At 41.1% G+C, this 22,777-nt stretch overlaps 2 protein-coding genes across 2 annotated transcripts in view; one reads left to right on the forward strand and one right to left on the reverse strand.

Annotated features, from left to right (window-relative positions):
• The first annotated feature begins 209 nt into the window (after positions 1–209).
• Positions 210–18,816, forward strand: fubp3 (far upstream element (FUSE) binding protein 3). Its single transcript, XM_079364428.1, has 19 exons — positions 210–354; positions 5,315–5,426; positions 6,690–6,723; positions 7,334–7,383; positions 7,538–7,609; positions 8,307–8,364; positions 8,620–8,782; positions 9,496–9,594; positions 9,776–9,880; positions 9,967–10,069; positions 10,918–11,018; positions 11,260–11,389; positions 14,940–15,100; positions 15,363–15,436; positions 15,574–15,707; positions 16,083–16,139; positions 16,365–16,415; positions 16,543–16,670; positions 17,336–18,816. Exons 1-19 carry the CDS (start codon positions 253–255, stop codon positions 17,342–17,344), a joined length of 1,743 nt encoding a protein of 580 aa, XP_079220554.1. The 5' UTR covers positions 210–252; the 3' UTR covers positions 17,345–18,816.
• Positions 10,155–22,777, reverse strand: part of bspry (B-box and SPRY domain containing) — a 60,223-nt gene continuing 47,600 nt past the window's right edge. The window contains exon 7 of the mRNA XM_079364429.1: positions 10,155–10,174. The gene's annotated coding sequence lies outside the window, so the exon portion shown is untranslated. The remainder of the gene's footprint in view (positions 10,175–22,777) is intronic.

Below are 22,777 nucleotides of genomic sequence, written 5' to 3' on the forward strand. Positions count from 1 at the left end.
CATCATTGTAGACATTAATTTTTGAACACATTTCAATCGGAATGGATTGCATAATATAGTTTTTTAATATATTTTCTAAATAATTCGTTACATGTTAGATAATATGTTCCTTGCTTATATGCTCTGTGTTTGTAGTTCTTCTGTCAGCTCGCGAGATCACTGGGGCTCGCGAAGCTTTGGCTTGGCACGTGTGCTGTCTTTTTTTTTTTTTTTTTTTTTTAAGCGTGGCTCTCAGCTCAGCTGCCGAGGCGGATGATGATGATGATGATGGCGGAGCTGGTTCAGGGACAGGCCTCGGTGGCTCAGCCCGGAACGAAAGATGACTTCGCAGACACGATACGCCGGGTCCGACAGGTAAAAATGATCCTCAGGGAGCACGAGCGCGATGCTTTCAGATTCGGGTTTTTATGTAGAGCTGGGCTGGACTTTTATGTCTTGGGCACCCTAGCCCCCCCCCCCCTTTACTACAAACACTCCTCATGTACCCAGCAAGCTAACAAGCTAACGATAAGTAGCAGAGAGAGAGATAACAGATTAGAGTTTAGATGAAGACGCGTTCACGGACTCAGTTTTTATCTCTCATAATAAAAACACGAGCCGGGTCTCACCTGAAACCTGAAGGCCTCTGTTCATGTCCAAGTTTCTGCAACTTTTGCCAAGTTAAGTCGACACTCAGCAACCTGTTGTCAACTCACAGCAGAAGTTGCTTGCCAACTTCCCACCACAAATATGATCACTGAACATGTTTTACTCCCAACCTGATGAAAAGTGAATATTTAAAGTGTCTGACACGCTGTCAGAAAGTTAGCATGCTAGTTTTGAAGTTAGCCTAACTGCTCCTTGCCTCATTTATACAGACACATTTACAGCCCCCCAAAACCAGCAAGCTCATCCAATACTGACACTTAAACCCCTACATTTCTAATATCTCAAACTCAATTATAAACTGGTGTGCACGGTGTGTGTGGCGTGTATTTCACATTTATAACGCAATCAAAAGGAGGCTAGCGTTAGTTAGCTCGCTGGCTAGTTAGCTGGCTAGTTAGCATGCGTGGTGCTCTTGTGTCCCAGCAGGCAGCCTTTTGGAGTAAGGCCATGTCATGTAATGTACCGTCATCTGCTCAAATAAGCCCCCTCCTCCCCTTCCTCCTGTTGAGCAAACTCGGATTTTTCCATTTACTGCCTGAAAAAAATCCCGTCAAATATCACCTGCGTCCATCTGCTCCCCTGTTTAAAAGAGACTTTGATAGTTAATGTAGTGGCTGCATTAAAGTGAGGTTACCTTTAATTATGTTAAAGTAGATCTATCCTGTGAGCTAGATTAACAAACTTCAGGATATATAGAGAGTAAAGTGGACTTTAATCATACTAGTTGAGCTTTCCCCTGTTTGTCTACCTGCACTTTTTAATCCCTTCATGTGTACAATCTGACAAATATCTTTTATCACTTTTTTTTTTAATAACACATGGACATTTCACTGCTCATTATCAGTACGTCTTAAATATATGGTTATGGTTAATTTATTCAAATTTAAAATACACTCATAAAAAAACATGGCATGCCAAGTACATGATAAAAACCACCTCCATTAAACCTGGTCTCTGTCGGACTGTAAGGTTGCACCTCGTCCACTAAAGTAGACCACCAGAAATAAGTTTATATATATAACCTTTCCAAAACAGGGTTTACAAAGTGCTTTACAGGATAAAACTACAGTCATAAGTGTTAATCATAGGACAGAGACAATATCAGTAAAAGCAACACTGAACATAAAACAGCAATAAAGGAAAACAATATAAACCGATAGATTGGGAGAATAAAACAGAGGATCATAGGAAGGCTAGCCTATAAAGTTGCATTTTAAGAAGGTACTTAAATGATCATTTAAAGTAGGAAGCAAGGACTTAATACTGAGTCTTCTGTCACATATTTGTAGAAGGCCTTGTAAGCCTGTGTTAATGATAAACACAATAATTAATCACATAAAAAAACCTTAATAAGAGTGTTTTTATGTGAGTAGTCTTATGTTAGATAGGATATTGGGTTAGTGAGTAAGTGCTGCAGAGTACTTTATAGGAGTCACACAGTGCTATCATATGACATCTGTGGCATACGTGTGAGAGATGGGAAGTGTGTTCTTCGTCTCTTTACAGTGTGTGTGTGCTCACATAGATGCAGTTATAGCAGTCACCTGTTTCTCCCTGCACAGGCAGCAGCTGGTGAAAATGTCTGACATTTACATGTGAAAGTTGTGCACACGTCAAACCACATTTCTATTTTCCTCATGTGAACTTTTTTTTTTTTTTTAAATAATGAAATACAACCTTTTATAATAATGAGCCTTGATCCCCAGATGTCTCTGAATGACTATAACTTGGATTCTGCCTTCCTCTGATCTGTTTAACCTACCAGGAAGTGTCACTAAATGTTCCTAAATAAATTCATTCAGATTTGCCCGGTGCAAACTGTTTAATGGAAGATATAACCACTGAATTTATTCCTCTGTCAACAAATAAAAACATGAACATAACGTCTTGTGAAATGTAAAAGCCTCTCTGAGTTGAAGTAATAATGCCTCAGAGCTTATTGGACAACATGTTCTTGTAACCTAAATATAAACTATACATTCTAGTTGTCATGTGACCACGATTCACGTGATTTCTTTTCCTCATTTTTAGACTAATCAAGCACATTTTTTAAGGCGTAAGTCATGAAGCTGTCCTTTAACTTGTATGTCCATATTTTCTCTGCAATTAATTTACAACATATTTTTCAATTTGTTTTCGGGTGCAGTCCAGCACACAGAAGTGGACACCCAGGTGTCTCTTTTTAGGATCCAAAGCATGTTAGACTCTGTGCTATAAAAGTCAACCAGACTGACTGTGAGCGACACGTGTTCATCAGCACACATGCATCCACATGTAGTGTGCTCATGTTAATAATCAAGTGCCTTCATTGTTCAAACCATTAGGACTTTAGTCAAAGCAATAATTGTTTATTCACCGTTATTTATTTCACAAGAGAACAATGGTGGAAATCAACATACACAAGGAAAACATCTGTAAATAATGAAGGAAAACTCGCTGCCACACTGCTTTGCTCGTTGACCTTTATTTGGGTGCCTGAGTCCAAACTCTGTTCACAGGAGCTCCATAACGTTAGCGCACTTACAACATTTTAATTAGTTATCATGGTAACGTCAGACCATGCTCTAACAACACTAGGGAAAAAACTGAAACCAATCTTTAGCCTTTATGCACGTTTGGACAAGTGTCCCTTTTATATTTACACTATAATTTATGTAAAAGAGATTCACACTGTTTTTATAACTCTCAGCCTACAATAAGTCGAGGACTTGATCGTTGACCTTTGATTGGCTCCACTTCCTTGTGGACTTTTCTTTCTGGTTTGTAAATGTGCTCTGACTCGGAACGTAATCACTCAGACTGTAAATTTTAAATATTAAAGTATTCAAAATGAACATGGCAGCCCTGGCTATTTAACTGACTTATTTTGAGTCGTTCTTGTCAGATCCAGCCTCAAGACTTTCTTGATAACTGAAGGCTAGTCCATGAACTGTACCGCTGCAACGCTCACCTCCTATAGGGCCGACAAAGTGCACCAGAAACGATTCAACTCAATATCCATTTTCTTACTTTAAAGCACAAAACTAATCAAAAGCAAAAGATATTGGGACTTCTTGTGACTGTAAATACATTGTATGTTCATAATGAAACACTGACTGTTACCTTAACCTTTACCAGGATGCATGACCGTCTCTCATCCGGACTCAAACTCAGTCTGTGCGCCTTTTTATTAAAAAAAAACAACCTGCACACTTACTGTCCTTAAAGATTCTGCACAAATATGTGATGGCTAAAAAAAGCAGCAAAAGACTGATTTCACACAAAATGTAACTTTTTTTTAGTCTGTAACTAAAATGTTTTTCGGCCGTATGAAGCTGCTGCAGTGTCATGGAGAAAAGCAACCCCACACCTGCTTCCTTTTCTGCCTCCGTATTTCCAGCTCACCCCTCTCACTTCCACTTGTGAGCTCTGAAGTAGATAATCGTCCCCGAAGGTGATGGAAGACTCTAATTGCCGTCACTTTATTTTCATATTGTGAAAAAAAAAAATCCAGTCTTGCAGAGATGTCAATTTTGTGTAATTTTCTGAAATTCTATACTTTTGTGTGGAAGGCAGATTAACACGGAGCGGAAAATACTGTTTGCACTCTCAAGCAGCGGAAGTGAAGATTACCATGTCCATCACTTCAGAACTTTAGTTTTGGCTTTAGCTCGTCGTAGGCACACTTTACTAAAACAAATAGGAACGGTCTTCTTTAAGTGGCCTGTCTATACTTTTCTGGATTTAATCTGCATTATTAGAACTAAGTAAATACAAAAACGCCCCTTATTTTCTGTACAAAATGACCAATTATTACATGGTACAAGCAAATGTGTACATCTGCTTTTTACTTGTTCTTTAAAGAAATACTGTTTGACCAAATCGTCCTGCATTTTAATTGTATGTTTGACTTTTGGTTTTGTTTGCTAACTTCCTGCACAGCTGCCTGTGTTAACAACCAACATTTAAGTAATTTATTAAACAAAATTAAAGTGATGTATTAAATGAATTATCTTATTTCAAATGGGGTTTGTGTTTAAAAACGGTAGAAGACACAAAATATAAAACTAACTTAACCTCCAGCTTGTAAATGAGCACAATATTAAATGTGCAGCATTTTGATATGAGCTTGAACCCGCCACAGCAGGCGATTAAAATGATGTTTCAGGTTTTGAAGCTGAATGTGTGATACACAGTATCATTTTCTTCAGGTCTTAGTGATGTTCTTCTGCTTCTTCCAGCAGCGTCTTGTTTGTGCCTGAACAGGCAGCTGAATGTTTGTTACTGGGTACAGTAGTTAAAGGTAGTTTTCAAACCTGTCGAAACTTTTTGAGGCAACTCGTCTATAGTTATTTTGTTGAAGAATTGCCATGTGACATGAAAATCTGCGTCATTTGTCAGTGAAGCATAAAAAAAAAATCGCTTGCACTTGTTTTGAGGAAGCGTCGGCGCAAGAAGTCTGAACGGAAACTTGAGCGGACTGCTTCAAGCTGCTGTTCTATTGTACAAAGTGCAGCTTTCAAACAGAAAACACAGATCGTCATGTCAAAACCCAACTTCACAGCAAACTTGGAGACGTAAGGGCGGCGAGAAGAAAAATAAACGTCTCGCACTCGTCATGAAGGGTTGTCACCACACATGCACTGTTTATCTTTATGAAATCTGTCTTACTTTTTTGTGTCTCCAGATGGCAGCCAAGATGGGAGGAGACCAGCTGCCCAACATGAACAGCCCCTCTCCAGTCCTCGACCCCTCCCTCTACGGCTTTGGAGGACAGAAACGTTCCCTAGACAATGGAGGTGAGGCTTCAGCACTCGACGCGTCCACGCTGTCAGATCTAGAGTATGGACACTTCATAAGAAATGTTTCTGACAAAGATAGTCCCTATAACTGTGGGCGAACACAGGAGCGGCGACCCGCACACACCCTGACGGAGCAGGGGGAGCAATTCAGGGTGAAGTGTCATGCCCAAGGACAAGTCGGACATGTTGCTCGCAGGAGCTGGGGTTCGAACCCTCGACGTTTCGGTTTGAGAGACGACGACTCTACCCACTGAGCCCTAAAATCTACATAGCCCATATTTCTATGTAGATTTTATCAGAATTGTGAAACTCATTTAGAGCTATGCAGCACACGCACGTTTATCTGAAGTCTTTGTATTATTTATCTGACACTACGGTGTATTCAAAGTGTCACCATTTCTCGCACACGTAGCAAAGATTTGATCCGTTTCATATCCATGGAGTGGAAGCAGGAGTCATTTATCCTCTCCCCCTCTTATCTTGTCACAGTTGTTTGTATTATAGCTCAGCCCTGAATGCATGGATGAATTATATTCAACTCTGGTTTAAGTTTTGACGCCCAGTTATTGTTGTAACGATTCGTCCTCGGTGTCTCTCAGTCAAGGTTGTCCCACAGTCTGAATGGAAACACAGAAATGCTATCTGTGTAGCACCGCACTTAGCTCGCAGCACAAAATTATCGAATGTACACAAACTGAGTCGAGCTGTTGGCGCTTTATCTTGCAGTCTTGTCCTTGAATGGGTTCGCTACACCTCCTGTTTTATATTCATAGCTCTTCCATTCTCAAGCGTTAACCTCGGTGCATTTCCAGAAGAAGTGAAATCAGTGCAAACGACCATAAAATTGATCGAAGCTGCTAGGTATCAACTCAGGTGTTCACGTCCATGGCAGCACATCCTCCGCTGACCCTGCAGGACCCTTGCTCGGTGCTACCTGTCAAAATTCAATTCATGAGCAGCAGCCACTGACCCGGCTGCTGCCTCTCGGCTCTGATTGAAACACTCACTCAAACGCTCACAGGCCTGATTACCATGCTGCTCCAAGTCTCCCGCTGAGGGTCAGACACGAACAAGCAACAGAGGATTGGCAGAACCAGGTCCATCTGCTCCTGCCCCCCCCCCCCCCCCCTCCTCCCCCAGCCCTGACTCAGTCTTTTTCTATTTTTCTGCTTGGTCACCTTTCACTGTTAATGATATTTAAACTACTCTCTGATCTGATATTATTTCTCATGTTAATTGGCTTACTCTCCCTTCTCTCAGTGGGAAACCACCTCGGTGCAATGGTACATCAAAGGTGAGCAGAGAATAATCTCATTTCTTGTTTGCTCTCTGAAATATGTTGCGAATGCTTTTCTAGTAATTACATATAATAGGAATTTAGAAAGAAATGGCCTTTTCATATTTCTTAATTTTTCTGCTCAAATTGCGAGACCAAACGAGAAGCTGTACATTTAAAAAAAATAAATAAATAAGGGAACAAACGTTTCCAATCTTCTTGTTCTCTCTCCATTCCTTAACATTTCAACATTTTAAAAAAAAGACAAATGTTTTGAATTTTCGCTTGAATAGTTATTTTAAGCCATTTGCGTGAGAGAGCAACAGAGTCCAAGTAAATCAGCTGCCTTTTTGATACCTGTCGATTGATTGAAACATGTTTTAATAAAGTACAACATACATGAATTTTTTTTATTTCAAAATTCAAACTGAATATCTTTGACAAGAAATAAACCAACCTGAGCACTGTGTAATTAATCTAGTTATGAAATATTCAATTATTTAAAAGTTTCTGTCCGCACTTGAAACTTACCTTCTATGCTTGGTGTTAAAAAGAGTCGTCTATTAGGACGTCTCTTCATCGTATTGCCTTTGGTCAGAGGCATTGACCGTGTTGTAATCTCTCTAAGGGCTCTTGCGACAGAAGACTTCAAAGTGCCTGATAAGATGGTGGGATTCAGTAAGTAGTCCTATAGTTCATTTTAATCACTTTAAATGTTTGACATCCAATCATCAGTATTGACGTTCTGCTCAGTTTTTGGTTCACTGCTCAGGAACCCTATCGATAATCAAAGAGGCTTAAAACTGTTTCCCCCCCCCCCCCTCCCCTGCAGTCATTGGAAAAGGAGGAGAGCAGATCTCAAGAATTCAGCTGGAGTCGGGTTGTAAGATCCAGATTGCTTCAGGTAAATTGGAATATCCTGAAATCTCAGGGGCCACAAAATATGCTGGTATGTCTAATCAGGAGCAGCTGGGCTGGAAATGCTCGACACAATTTTTTTTTAACAAGCAGGCACGTTCACCAACTGTCATGTGATCCGTGCATTAAAACCCTCTTTACCCGTACATTGTTTAAAGTTTGATCGGCCCATATCTCCCCTTGGCTCCGGGTTGTTTGTTTTTTTTGTTTTTTTTTAAACGTGCACTTCTGAAATAAATGCATCAGAAAAACACAGAAATAAAATTACAGTTGAACCATTTTTAGTTTTTTTTCAAAAGAATTGAATATTGTTTCTTAACGTAAATTGTACAGGATGATACAAGGCTGTGGTTGAGAACAGGTATTCTTTGATGAACAGAAAATGGAGCGTCCCTGTTTCCTGTTCAAACTTCATTTTTAAAGCAGCAGCCTGAATGAAGCCAATGCAGAAGTACACAAGCTACTTTTCCAGGCATGTGCATTTGAGACTGAATGAAAGAATCCCCATTAGGTCCCGTATAAAGACGCCTATTTTTACAACCGATTTTATAATAAATGCATGATCACAGATGGGTTCAAAAGACAATTTTAGTGTCAATCGGTCACTACTCGACTGGTATTCTATTGCAGAGATGAATGTGTCTGTATATAAATGTTTAGTTGTCGTGCTTTGTTTGTTGCAGACAGTGGAGGCATGTTGGACCGGCCCTGCACGCTGACTGGGAGCCCAGAGAACATTGAGTGAGTCTCAGCTCTCGACTTTGACAGATTTACTGAAACTACACGGACCATTTGGAAAGTGTGCCCTATTGTTGTGACACAGAGGGCGTGACCTCGAATCTTTCTTCACATCTCTTTTAATCAGTCACTGAATCACCTGAAAAACCTCTTTCACAATCGACAAAGAGAAATGTGACTCACATGGTTTTGTGTGGCGTCCGTAACTGTGGTGACAAACGTATTTGTTGGGTCTCTCGCTCCCCCCCCCCCCGACAGGCAGGCCAAGAGGCTGCTGAGTGAGATTGTGGAGCAGTGTCGGTATGGTCCCGGCTTCCACTGCGACATGGACGGCAACAGTTCAATCCAACAGATCCTTATCCCCGCCAACAAAGTCGGCCTGGTCATCGGCAAAGGAGGAGAAACCATCAAACAGCTGCAGGTCTGCAATGTAGCACAGACACAGAAAGTGTCCCTTCACTCTTCCCGTTTAACATTTAAACCTCAGCTTGTCACTCTGCAACTAGACACAGGTTGTCATAACATCTATTGTTGACTTTAAATCAGTCCTCAGTGACTGAAAATGTTCCTTAAGATACATACCCACTTCTTTTTTGCAACTTCCAGAAACATTTTCAAAGCTATTTAACCCCTTGACACCTGAATTTATTTCCAAGTATTAAAAAAAAAAAAACGTGTTTTTGCATTTAAGTAGATGCTAAATTAAGAAAGTTAATTTGACCACAGCACATAAAATACATGTAAATTTAAGTATGATGCATACCGATCTCCGACTGGTCCTATGACAAACGACAAACGAAAGGTATGTATTGAATGTGCATCCACCGGCAGTGGAGGAATACGTGCGATATTTTCGCTGCATGTGGAGCGGAAGCGGTTTGATGCAAATTGCAACAATCGTCGTCAAGGGCTTAAAGGGTCACACTTAATGCTGTTCCCTCACACCTGCTTCTGCCAAAGGTAACTGGACTGGTTCAACCAGATATCCACCACCTTCTTTAGGTTGTCAAGATCGTAGTAGAGCGTGTTCTTTAAGATGCTGCAGACTCTCTGCCCCTCACAGTGAATAGTGTTTTAGGCCCCAGGTTACTCTCTGATGTGTGTTTTTGCTTCTGTCCGATTACACTCCTGCAGGAGAGAACAGGAGTGCAGATGATAATGATTCAGGATGACCCGATGCCTACTGGAGCAGACAAGCCCCTGAGAATCACTGGGGATCCCCACAAAGTGCAGGTCGGTCTCTGAAGAGCTCAGTGTGAGCCACTGTATTTCCTGTTTACACTCAATTTTACACATTTCACGCCAAGTCTTCCACTCGAGCATCTTTACTTTCATCGAGAGGATTTCAGCGAGACTTTTGTTTTGAGTCCATGCAGCATCAGATGTGTTTTCACTTTTCTTACTTTGTTAACAGCAAGCCCGCGAACTTGTGGTGAAGCTCATCCGAGAGAAAGACCAAGGAGACTTCAGGGTCGGCAGGGCAGACTTCGGAACCAAAATGGGGGGAAGCAGTCTGGATGTAAGCGCGTTTTTACTTTGTTCAACAAAGGTGGGTTTTTTTTGTTGTTTTTTTCTTAAATTTGTCATTATGTCTTCGTCATCCAGGTTGTTGTGCCCAGATTTGCGGTCGGCATCATCATCGGCAGGAACGGAGAGATGATCAAGAAGATTCAGAATGATGCGGGAGTCAGGATCCAGTTCAAACAAGGTGAACAAACAAAACTGGGTCCGATGTTGCCTACTATTAGCATAAACTACAAACATGTCCTCACTGTCTGGCTTCAAAAGTTTTTTTTTTTTTTTTTTTTTTTTCCTTTTTTTTTTCTAGAAAATATCATTTTAAAAAGGATTCAGCAGTCACAATGATTACGGGATAAAAAAGCACCGTTTATGATTTTAATTTTAATGCAGTTTGTGAAAGAAAATATTCGCAGGAAAAGAACATGCTGACGAGCAGAGAAGAGTGAAGCTGCTTTGTTGCACTTTGCTCACTGGTTGTGTGATATAAACGTAATCACGAAGAGGAACATATTCAACAACAAAATATATATTTTAACTACCTACTTAATAAAGTAAACAAATGATACCATCACAGTATTGATACTTTACGGTTCTTGACGTGTGTACATTGAAATTTGACCCAAGCTGGCCTGGTCGTTGTGAGCCTGCTCCACAGTCCCTGCACCAGGCTTTGACTGGACAAAAGTAAAGCGTGCATGTGTGAAACGTTTCGAGTTGTAAAGCAAGGTCAACCAGAATAAGATCTTCGAGTAGCTCGTTTAAAGCGGGCATACTGCCACACACTGTTGCTTGTTTACTGGGACAAGGAAAGTGGTCTAATTAAATTACCTAATCGAGCTTTTAAGTTTAGCTTGACCTAACTGTGCATGTGGACGTAATGAATGTGATACTTAATCCAGTGCAATCATCAGAAATGTTTGACCTTTTTCCATCCCGCCGTCCAAACTGGCCTGCACTCGAGGCGTTTACTGTGTTTTATTTCCTGCAACAAAAGTAACCAGCTGGAGACATTTTGTGTTCTTTGTGTGCGTGCAGACGATGGAGTGAGTCCTGACAGAGTCGCTCAGGTGATGGGTCAGCCCGACCACTGCCACCATGCAGTCCACCTCATCAATGAACTGGTTCAAACTGCTCAGGTATGTGATTAGATGAGTCCAGAGAAACTGCTTTGGGCCCTCTTTGGCAGAAATCAAACGCCTAAAACTCAAATGTTTTTTTACAGGGTTTAAGAAGTTGGAGATCTCGTCTTAATTTTTTCATAAAATGAATTCTGAATTGGAAGCATTTTAAAGAACTAAAAGCAACAAGTTGTAGGAAGAAAACACTTCTGTGTGAAAATCCCCATAAATGTTCTTTTTCCTCATGCTTCCCTTGCAGGAGCGAGATGGCTTTGGGGGTATGATGGGACGTCGGGGGCGAAGCGACTGTAACATGGGAGGACCTGGAGGACTCCAGGAGGTGACATACGCAGTACCAGCTGACAAGTGCGGACTAGTGATTGGCAAAGGTAAGAATCAAGCTTTTATTGGGGAAAAAAAACCCCCTATTCATGTAAATAGTAGGTTATGTAAGCACCTGAGGAGAGCAGTTTTTTCTTTGCCTGTTTAGATGACTCATTTGTTACTCATATTTAAAAGTTGCTTCATGTTTTTATGAGCCTGGCTTCGTCAGTTTCTCATTGTACGGTTCTAATCCAGCTCGGGAGTAATTGTTAAACATTTTGCTCTTGGTTTTATGTTTTTGCAAGATTGCCATTTTCCATTTTAAACAATTGAATGCCGTTTGGTGTGCAGCCTCTGCGTGAAACAGATGAGAAGAGGTGGAGGGGGGGGTCTGAGTGACCACCATCCTATTCTCTCTCCGGGGCTCATGTATACAGCACAAGTGGCATTCATTGGCTTCACTAAGGGCTTAATGACGGGGATAATGCGTGTAATGTGACATTAATTGTTAAAGGTGCATAATAACAGCCCTCAATCATGTGGAAGGCTGCCTGGCATCTAATGAGGGTCTTTCAGCCCAATAGAGTGCAGCGAGGGAATGAATAGGAGGAATTAGCTTATTGGCTATTCATGCCCACTCTATTGCCAGCTATTTAAAAGTCATTGACCATTGCATTGGAAGGAGCTGTGTGTGTGTGTGTGTCAGTGTGCATGCATGTGGCCTTGGTGTGTGTGTGTGTGTGCAGTGGTGGGTGGGGTCTGAGGGGGGCCTCTTTACCTAAGATAAAAACATGGCAATAGAAATGTCAAGTGGCTTTTGTGCATGTAGTGGGCCGAGGGAAACAAATAAACCTGGGCGTAGCGTCCCCCTCTCTGTGCATTAGCATATGAAGTGGGCCAATATGGTGGAGATGGCGGTGGGTCTGGGTGCTGTCAGCCATCCCTTAAAGGGTGCGGTGATTAATATCTTTACGATGCCATATGCAGCCCATTGCCCCTCTGTTTTGACCCCCTGCACACACACACACACACACACACACACACACACGCACACTGGTTGATGAACCAAGCCACCCACAAACCTGCTCATTGCAATAAGCATCGAACACCTTTACTCAGTTTTTCACTAAACTAAAATACTGCTCTAAAAGTTCCCTTCACCAGCTTTTACAAGCAATTATTTAGTGAAGTTAAAAGTTAGAATTTCCTTGTTTTAAAACTGTTGAAGAACTCAGTGATTGAAGTGAATCGTTCGTGTAGCGATGCATTTGAAGTTAACTTTACACTCATGTTTGTTTGGTTTCACTTGGACAAAGCTGTGACTATCTATTCTTTGGATTTACTTTTTTTTTTTTTTTTCTACCAGACTGGCATAAATAATTTGCAAGAATGATTTCTTAGTTTTTTTTTTGTTTTTCTTAAACGTTTGTTGAAACTCTGTACATGAGCATTGTTGACGTCCTCCTGTTAAAGACGGACTGCTCCGGTCATTTTAAAATCAACTTTGTGTGAAAGGTGATCATGAATATTTGATTTTTAAACTTTAAGTTCAAAACCAAAATATATTGATGCCTGTTTGATACCACGGCAAATATTCAAGACCTAGGCACCCAATATTTATTTAGCACATTCCTGCACACACAGTCTAAATCGCACCAATGAAACATTCCCAACTTATTTGTGCCATTCAGATGGGTCATTAGCTCCCTTTGACTTGTGGCAGGTTTGGGTCAAAAGTAAAAGAAATCATCTTTTCAAAAACACCGATCGTTAGAATAACTGCGATCGTATCGTTTAAAAGATGTGGTATCAAAAAGTAAACCATCAAAGTAAATGTTGGACTCCCTCACAGTGAGCGGTGTCAGGTTGGTTCCCTTCACTTAAAAAAAAAAAAATCCCTCACAGTCACTTTGAGTGTGTGAGAGAAAACAATGAAGAATAAAACAGCCTGTTACTGAAATAGTTTGGATGCCCTTTCATCCTCTGTGTAACATATTTTTGATTCACTCGGTTGGTGAGCTCGTCTCCGGAGGCCTGTGACTTTCTCCCCACCAGCAGCTAACCAGTCCCCTGGCTTTGCCGTGAATGCGGTCACCAGTTGCACTTTTGTGTCCCTCCTTTTCTCCAGCTCACTAAACCAGTCTCATTAATAAGGCCCGTATTATCTGTCCTCACTACAGCCCAGTCCATGAAATGAATAGTCCGGGTCTTCATTGCTCTCTGCTGTCTGACTAGAAGAGCTCATAATGGCTTCATTAAGGCAGAAGTTTCATTTGGTTGACAATGGGTTAATGGCCCATGTGCAGTCTGTTGGCAGCTCGGAATAGGCTGCGGGAGGGGAGAGGTTTTTGATGAGCGTTTTCATTCGGAGGTCATCCAGGGTCATCCGAGTGTCAGCCACAAGTGAACAAATGTGTAATTGATGTTGGGACAGCCCCGGTGTCCCCCCGGGAAGCACCCTCAGCCTTTTTCGTTCAGATGGGCATTGTAGAGGGAGGGGTGGGGAGCGGCTATATGCCCCCCCCCCCCCCCCACCCTGGTTCACTCCCTCCTCTCATCACAGAGGACAACACAGAGTCAAGAATGAAAAGGCTAAAAGAGACAAACGATATCCCAGAAGGAGGATACGCTTCAATTTTGGCCCTTTTCTCCTGCCGGCTATGTTTCATTTTCTCCCCGCTGGTGTAATTGCTCTCCCCACACGTCGGGGACGCTGGCATCTGATGCCGGGGAGGGGGGGAGGTGTGCAGGAGATGTCTCCTTTTGTTTCTTGATTTGCATGGATGTTACCACAGAATGGTAGATAAGTGCGGAGACACATGCCAGAGTCTTCACAAGGTAGCACCCGTCACATGACCTCAGCCTGCAGAGGTGGGAACGATTCCAACGTTGATGTTTACGAGTGTCCGTGCGTTGGCAGCAGTGTTTACCTGCGTGATTATAACTGCTGCCAAATATTATTATTTGAAGAAAACAATTGGTTGATCAAAACCGAGTTTGGCTCATCACGTCCCTCGTCGTATCTGCGGGAGCGTCGGGTCATTCTGTAAAACGAAAACTTCAGAGTTTTAGAAGCGACCTGGAAGCTACGACGTCGTCATTTCACACACATCTCATCTTGATGGCTTTCATTTTGTGTGGATGTTGACGATAAGAAAAAAGCCCTTATACATCACTTATAAAAGCCTGTTCTTTAAAGGAGTATTGGTTTTATGTGGTTAGAAAAGAAGTCGCATTCTGAGTGTGGAGAGAAGGGTTCACACGTCGTCGGCCATCTGAAAGAAACTGTCATGTTAACGCCTGTAAAATCCTTCTCTCACACAGAAACAGAAACATCCTCTCAGTCTTTGATTTGACAATAAAACCACTGACACTGATTGATCTGTAGGCATTTTTAAATCCAAATTAAACTACATTTCCTGATTGTTTTAGAAAGTTGTCGATCAAGATTAGAAGGTTGAGGACCTTAGCTCGGGCTCCGCTTGTTTTTATATTGATGACCACTTAAAGAAAACCATTTGATTCAATAAAACCAGTAGGATGTTAATCACTGGAATATTTGATCACTCCCAGCTCAAATGAAATGCATCCTGTCGCGTGACATTTTTTTCCCAGGTGGAGAAACCATCAAGAACATCAAAGAGCAGTCTCGTGCCCACGTGGAGCTGCAGAGAAACCCGCCGCCCAACACCGACCCCAACGTGCGCATCTTCTCCATCAGAGGAACCCCTCAGCAGTTGGAGAAGGCTCGCCAGCTGATCGATGAGAGAATTGGGGTAGGTGGTCCACTCCGAACTTTATTGTCTGACCTGATATTCATGAGCGCACATGTCAATGTGGAGAGGTGGCGGGGCGCGGCTGGTGGCTGTGGTCCTGGTGGCCGGCAGGGTGTCACCAGAGGTTAAACATGAAGAATCCATCAAATGGACTTAATGGAGTGCATCAGCGGCCGGCCCTGACCTTTGACCGCGTCTGTTGACTCCTTATAAAGACAAGTGTGGTCTCTCAATCGCCTCCTCTTCCCTTTTTCTGCTCTAGGGCCCGGGGATGGGGGGCAGCAGCAGCTTCGGTATGAATCCCTACAACCAAGGACCAACCAGTCCTCCTCAACAGTAAGCTTCCGACTCTCTCCTCCACGCGTCGCACGCCGACGTCATTTCCTGTTTTAACTGTTCTAATGCGACCTGTGCAGGACCGAGAAACAGTCCACTCAACGGTATTCACATTGAACTGTTTTATTTTACACAAGTGGGCCGCAGACGTTCATGACTGGAGGAGGAGGAGGAGGAGGTGGTGGTGGTGGAGGAGGAGGAGGAGGAGGTGGAGGAGCAGGATGGGGTACGACTTTTCAGATATGGCAGCCTCAAAGCCAACAGGACCACAGTAAGTAAACGCACTGAACCTTTAAAAAAATGTAAGCACAAGACGTACAACACCAAAGGTTAAAGTTCTGTGAACTTGCATACTTTAGAGATCTGCTGAGTTGTCTTAGTGTAAAGGTGTTGAAGGTTTTCTCCTGGGTTCATTCTGTGTTCCGTCACTGAAAACGCGCCGCGGCTACTTCAGTCTCCTGCAGGCTGGGACGAGATAGTTATGCTTCCTTTCCCGTGGCTAACCGCTTCCTTCCTGCGCTGACTGATTTTTAAATTTGCCATTGATGGAAATCATTTTGAAAAAGATTTGCAGATGAGAGCAGAAGGTGAAAAGGTGAAATCCCACTGTCAGTAACTTTGGTGTGTTTTCTGCGTCTGGTTTCAGGTCACAATGGATCCCAGACGGGCCAGATGGACTGGGAGCAGTATTATAAAAAGCTAGGCAAGTGTCACTCATAAAGGATCATCTCGACGCCCCCTTCAGTTGAAACTCTACATTTTAATTCTTTAGCGCCTCTGTTGTGTTCTCACAGGCAGAGACAAAGAGCATGAATCCTGATTGTAACTTTTCTTGAACCCCGATCCACTAAGAGAGGAAACCTTACATATTTTAAATGAACTCTAATCTGTTTCACGTTTTCACTTTATGTTTCTGTTTGTTTTAAAGGCCAGCAAAACCAGGCCCAGAGCACCGCTCCTGAGTACAACAAAGCTTGGGGTGAGCACTTCACACGTTTTTCTTTTTTTAAGTTTATGAGGACAACAGAAAAGAATAATTTGATCTCAAACCTATAATATGTTTCTGAATTTGTCTTCCTCACCGTTTTATTTGTCCCTTTGTTCAGGCCAGACGGCAGGTCCTGGATCTCAGCAGACCTCAAATCCAGACTACAGCGCCTGGGTTGACTTCTACAGACAGCCGATGGCCTACTTCAACCAGGGCGCACAGCAGACACAAGCCCCGGGCCTGCAGGTAAGAGCCAAGGCTTAAATCTGTCCAGCTGGTAATTATGGGGTTACAGTCTATATTTTTCTTCTGGCTTGTAACGTTATTTGTAATCACACCAAACGCTGAGAGTCTGGATGTCACACCACAAACAGAGTGCAGAAAACCCTGATCTGGGTGAATGTTTTTAATGAATATTTAACATCACCCAGAGGTGCCAATCAGCTGAGCAAGGCCAACTTAAACGCATGTCAAACGACTCAGTCCTGCTGTTTAAATAAAAAAATAAAAATAAGCCTCTGGATGTGAGAGCGGAGAGCGTTGAAATCATTAACAAAGCAAATACATTTTTAAGGTTATTAAGGAAGGAATGTCCCAGAAGACAGCTTGCTCCTAAAGGCTGTGTTTAGTTTGAGTCTCTTCTGGACAGCAGCCTCCTGCCGGTTAAAGGATGTCAGTGTGTTTCATAAACAGCTATTCAGAAGTTGGCAGTACTTGTTAGTCACAGTGGGAGATATTCACTATGTTGTCATGTCCAGAAAAACTGCAACGGTCAGTGCACGGACTCAGTGATGTCTCATAACGGAAAATCGTCAGGCTGCAGAGATGGGATTAGTTTTCCGTTTCAATTTTCATGAAAGAAAAAAAAAAAACCGGATCAGCAGATTAACCAAGCTGGTTTTCGTCCACAGGATCATTAGAGAAGACGCCCGGGTGAAAGACTTGAATCACTGAGGATGGAAACAACCCTTTTTTAACTGAGGGGAGTTCTAGATTTGCAACGCCTTGAAGACTTTTTTTCTTAGTGAGAAACACTAGCTGTAGAATGACTTATATGATAAAGTAATATTTCTAAAATCAGGAACATTTATTTGTTACTAAATGCTTGTGTACACTGTTATTTTGGATAGACAGTATCTGGGATCCCTTTTTGGACTTGAGAGAGCTGTTTTTGTTTTGTTTTTTCGTTTCCTGTCTCTGACTCAGATTGTACCGCCAAAATGAACCCAAAAGTTGTAACATTTCAAACGGCAATATGATCTTTTTTTTCTAGTTTTGTTGGAATGAAACCATGGTTTTGTGCTTAGCAGTCTTGAATAGCGTTTTTTTTGTCATGTCATGATGTTTAAAGAGTGTGTTAAAATGTTTTCCTTTTACATAATTCAGTGAAATGAAACTGTGATGTTTTGTTACAGGAAATGTATTTTTGTTACAAAGCTTAAAAAACTTAAAAGATTAATGTCCGCCAGTGGCAAGAGTTCTAATTTAATTCCTGTTGTGACTTGTATGCTGTTTTTCATTGTCATTTTATTGTTCTCTGGTTTAAAAACTAAAGGTGCAATATCTTATTTCACTTTTGAAACAAAGATGGGTTCTCTAATATTTTTTGACAGATTTTTTAACTTGTAGTTTTAAAATGTTCTTTTCTTTTTCTTTTTTTTCAAATGAAAATGTCATTGATAATTTATTACAATTATCTGATATGATAGGATTTAGGGGGATGTTGCAAATAGCTTTTTGCCTTTGCTACCTTGTAAAACTATGTATATATGCTCATATATTTGACTGTTAATTTAAGATATATATGTTTCATATATATATACACACACTTATATACAAATTATTTTTTTTTCCTGTTATCAGTGTTGCAGGAAAACGGTCCCTCTTTTTTCTGTTCTGTTTTCATACTGAAAATGTTCAAAGATTGTGAATGTGTGATTTTTGAAATTTGATTTTGCATCTTGTTATGAAGAAAAATACAACGTGGTAGACTTTTGTGTATGTTCTGCACCTGAGCTATTCAAGACTGCTAAGCCTCTGTTCTTCTACCTGTGTAATAATTAATGTAGTATTTTTATGTTTTAAGTATTTTGATCAAAAACTGTCTTATTTGGTACCTCTCAGTTCACTAACGGCCCGCTGAGCCCACAGCACGGACTCAGCGGGCCGTTGGACTCAGTCCAATGCTAATAACGTTTTAATTAATTTTTTATTTCTTTGTGTGATTTAATATAAATGGTATAAATGATGCATCATTATGGAAAAATGATTATGGTATTAACGTCATTTCTTAATGAAAAGGGATATAATTTGAAAATGTCTAATTATGGTGTTTGTTTTTTTCCTTACGTGTACAGTTAACCATGTATTAAAAACATCCAGACTACCTTTATGTCTACTTGTTTAGCTGCTTCTCTGTTCCATGACATGTGGACGTCTTTACCTGTGAGCTCTCTACTGTGTAAATACTAACAGATGATGCGTAGACGAAATGTGTAGCCTGACTGTGTGTTTTCATGTTTTATAAGCAGAAAAGCTCTATTTTCTATAGACTGCTGCCAGTTCTCGAATCCAAATAAATTGTCCGCAAGCCTCTCTTGTGGTTGAGTAATAATCTCAGTATCAGCTCTTACTGTAAGCTGCAACATGTTTCCACTGCTACACTGTGCAGATGAATGTAGTTTGTACAAGACTCCTCACACGGCTGCAAAGAGCAATGTAAGAGATGAATCCTACTGTGAGAGATGAACATTTCTTATCCTTCAGTATTTTTTTCTACAAACATTGTTTGCTGGTTTTCAACTTTAAAGTTCTTAATCACTGCTTCATTTTGTAAGAAAAAGATTCACTCTAAGTCTGTTTATTATAATCTAAAGTTAAACTTCTGTATTTTTCCTGTGATTTAAAAGAAGAAATAAACGTTGTAATCCTTCAGCATAAAAATTTGTCCTAAAAAAACATTGATCTTCTTTTTGATGTCTCACTGAATCATCAAATTTAATAGTGAACAGCAGACTTTTTCTGTTTACAGAGTCCATTTCTGGAGCCTGTTTTTCCTGTTTATTTACAGCACTTTACCTGAAACACTATGAGGTGTAATGATATCCAAAATCAAAGTTTAAGTCTCATCTCTTCTCAATTCCAAATGTTTTTCCTGTTACAGGCTTGAGTTTGTTTCTCCGAATTATCCAGTATTCTCAAAGTCTAACCTTTTGATTTTCTGCTCTTGTGCTTCTCATTTCTCCCGAAACAACCTAATGTGACATTTCCCTTTCTGCCCCTCGTTGCCCATGTTAACCGTCCTCCTCCTCTAGCAGCAGCAGCAGCGGCGGCGGCGGCACGTCCTCCCTCAGGCTCCTCTGAGATGTTCCTCTCCCCCCTCCACAGCCGCTCCAGCTTTGTCACTGCACATCTTTGCTCTCAGCAGGGGCTCTCCTGACACACCGGCCCTTGTATTGATGCGCTGCAGCTGTTTCCAAATCCAGCCCTTGATTTTGATCCTCTTCCCTTTTTTAGGGCCACGCCCCACGAGGACAGTCTTGACCTGGTGGTCCTTTGTGCCTGACTAATTTAGTTGTTCCAGGATGATACAGAGTGATGATGAGAGAACCAATTCTTCTTCTTAAAGGCCCATCATAGACCCTTTTTTTCCCCGATCACTTTTAAGGTGAATTAAGAAGATAAAGAAAGTCCAGAGATTGAGACAATGCTCCTCACAATTTAAGACACTCAAGTACATTACCACTAAATGACTCCAAAACTTAATTAACAGATCAAAAATAATCAAGAAAAAAAATCATGCCATGTGCAGGAAAACTGAATTAAAGAAATCATCCAGTCTTGTAGAGTCAGATTTTTAGTATCTTCTTATTAAACTTATAAATGGATATTAGTTCACCTTTCCATTAAACAGGAGCAGATATAAGAGGCATTCAGCTCGACGCCTTAGCTGCTCTCATGTGATGTGAGAACGTTTCAGCTTTAAAGTGAGGTGTGTAGTGTTGCAGTAATTTGTTTCCCCCCTCAGGCCCATTGTCTCTCATCCTGAGTAACTCCTCTTTGTAGCAATGAATAGTTTTCTCATTCATCTGTAAAGTGCAGCACTCACATATGTGAGGAAGGCTGCAGATTGATAGAGCAAAAAGAATTACAAGCTTGAGACATACATTTAATAGTTTACTCACATCATGTGCAGTGTTGGAATCAAAATGTACACAAAATCAGAATTTTTATTTTTGCAAAACAAAAAGGGAAAAACCTGTCCCTTTAGAAAGTTGTAGTTTGTCAGCTTGATGAACCACAGCATTTAAGATGCTTGTATTTTGTTTAAGTAGTTACATTTTTAAAGTGACTAAAACTAAACGTGCAGTATGTAGTATCATAAAGAGGAAATAATTAAGACGTATAGAAAAAACAGCTTTTAAGCACATTAAATGTACTATTAGGCCTCATTTCAGAAGGGAAATGTTTTAAACTGACATTCATTATATTTGTTCTACTCTTGCGTCAGTGTTCTGGGTTGACATTATTAATCTTTAAATGTCAGTAACACTTTGCTTTTTACGTGAAGGTCCCTCCACACTCATTCAGGCTGTCCTGACTCCCTCCATCCTGTCCAACAACAGAGAGAAAGAGGGGGAACAAAAAAACACTTTAACAGGGGGAGTGCACCTATCTCACCTTTGCAACAGATGAGCTGATTTTCAGTCTTCTCCTCTCTGGCTGCACCTTAATCTGCTTTTAATGACCCTGCAGAAGATCCCAGGAGACCCCGTCTCCTTTTCCTCACAGCTGCTGGGACGGCTGCTGTGTGTGTGTGTGTGTGTGTGTGTGTGTGTGTGTGTGTGTGTGCTAGCGTGCGCGCGCCTAGCTGTGTTTTCCTTGCAGCAGGCCTGAAGTCACAGCGATCCTTCTTGCGACTATGTTTTAAGTGGATTTTAGATTTTATTGCAAGACAAAACATTTTTAAAGTTCAAAATCTTAATTTACGCAGAAAAATACGTCAGAGAAATATAACTTTTCATGCAATGATTAGCCTTTATTAATTATTTTGTCAACCTATTTTTTATTTTTAGTTTATAAATGTTAAAATGTGTTTTTTTTCATCAGGCTATCTGTTTCCCTCCTGATGAGCTTAACTCCATTTATCCCCAAACAAACGTTTTTCTTTGATAGGTTTCCCAGCAGCTCTTTGAAATAAAACAATTACCGCATTCTTTGTGCAATAATTGTCAATCATCCTCATAAAATTGATAAGCTTTAAATGGACAGAATAATAGCTTAAATTGTTTTACAATGGCACAGCTAAGCGGGATGATTTGCCAATTGCTGACATGCCTGCGGCTTTACCAGCTCCACATAAAGCCACAGGTTAATGCATAAATAAGCAAATCAAATCCATGCGTTACCCCAATTCAATTCATTTAATTCCTCTTTAATAAAGAAGCGGCCCCACCCCTCTGTCCCCCCCTGCCATTTACCTCGGATTTGTGCAATGAATGCTATAAATGTAAATCAATCTAGATGAGAAAGAATCCCATTGAAAGAGCAGCGAAATTTCATCTGGGAAAAGGAGACAAATGTAGGAGGGGCTCGCTCATAAAAAGCAGCTGTTTCACAGTAATCTTTTTTCGTGCCCTGTCACTCACCTTGGCTTTTCACCATTTTAGGGGGAAAAAAACCCTCCGCCATTGTATTTAGTAGCCATATCTTCTTTTCCCCCCATTAAATAGTCCATATTCGTCCACAGAGTGAGAGAGAAAAAGAGCACAACTTGCCCATTTTTTTTTTTTTTTTTCGGACAATCCCCTTGTAGTTGTTGCAGTGAAAAGAGGAGTGCATGGATGTCAAATTGCCCTCAAAACACCATGAAAGATTGATTTGCAGCACTTTTCAGGGGCCTGACATTACTTGGAGGGGAGCTGAATAGGAAACCTGTGAGCCGGGGATGGAATAAAGATGTCCTCTCTGCTGGAAAAGAAGGAAAACTGCCCATTTAGCCGCAGTCCATCAAGCCCGAAAAATAGGCGAAGAGAGGAAAAAACACTATAGAGAAGAAGGGGAAAGAGGGGGGGGGGAGTATATACTCATCTAAACGTTGTCACAATACCAAGGAGGGGGCTCTGAACAGCCATGAATATTAAACCGCTTATTCCTCAACAAGGGCTTGAAAAAGTGAAACCACGTCAAAGCAGCTTTGCATTTTTTGCATGCGAACAATGATGTAAAAAAAAGGCTTGATTTTTTTTTCTTCCCTTCATTCTCGTTATTCCCGCTCTAAAAAACATTACAATTATTACTATCGCATGAATACGAAATGCCTGAGAAATAAATGAGTGAGCAACTCCCAGACT

The sequence above is a fragment of the Symphodus melops genome (assembly GCF_947650265.1).
Source record: "Symphodus melops genome assembly, chromosome: 16".
Classification (NCBI taxonomy): Eukaryota; Metazoa; Chordata; class Actinopteri; order Labriformes; family Labridae; genus Symphodus; species Symphodus melops.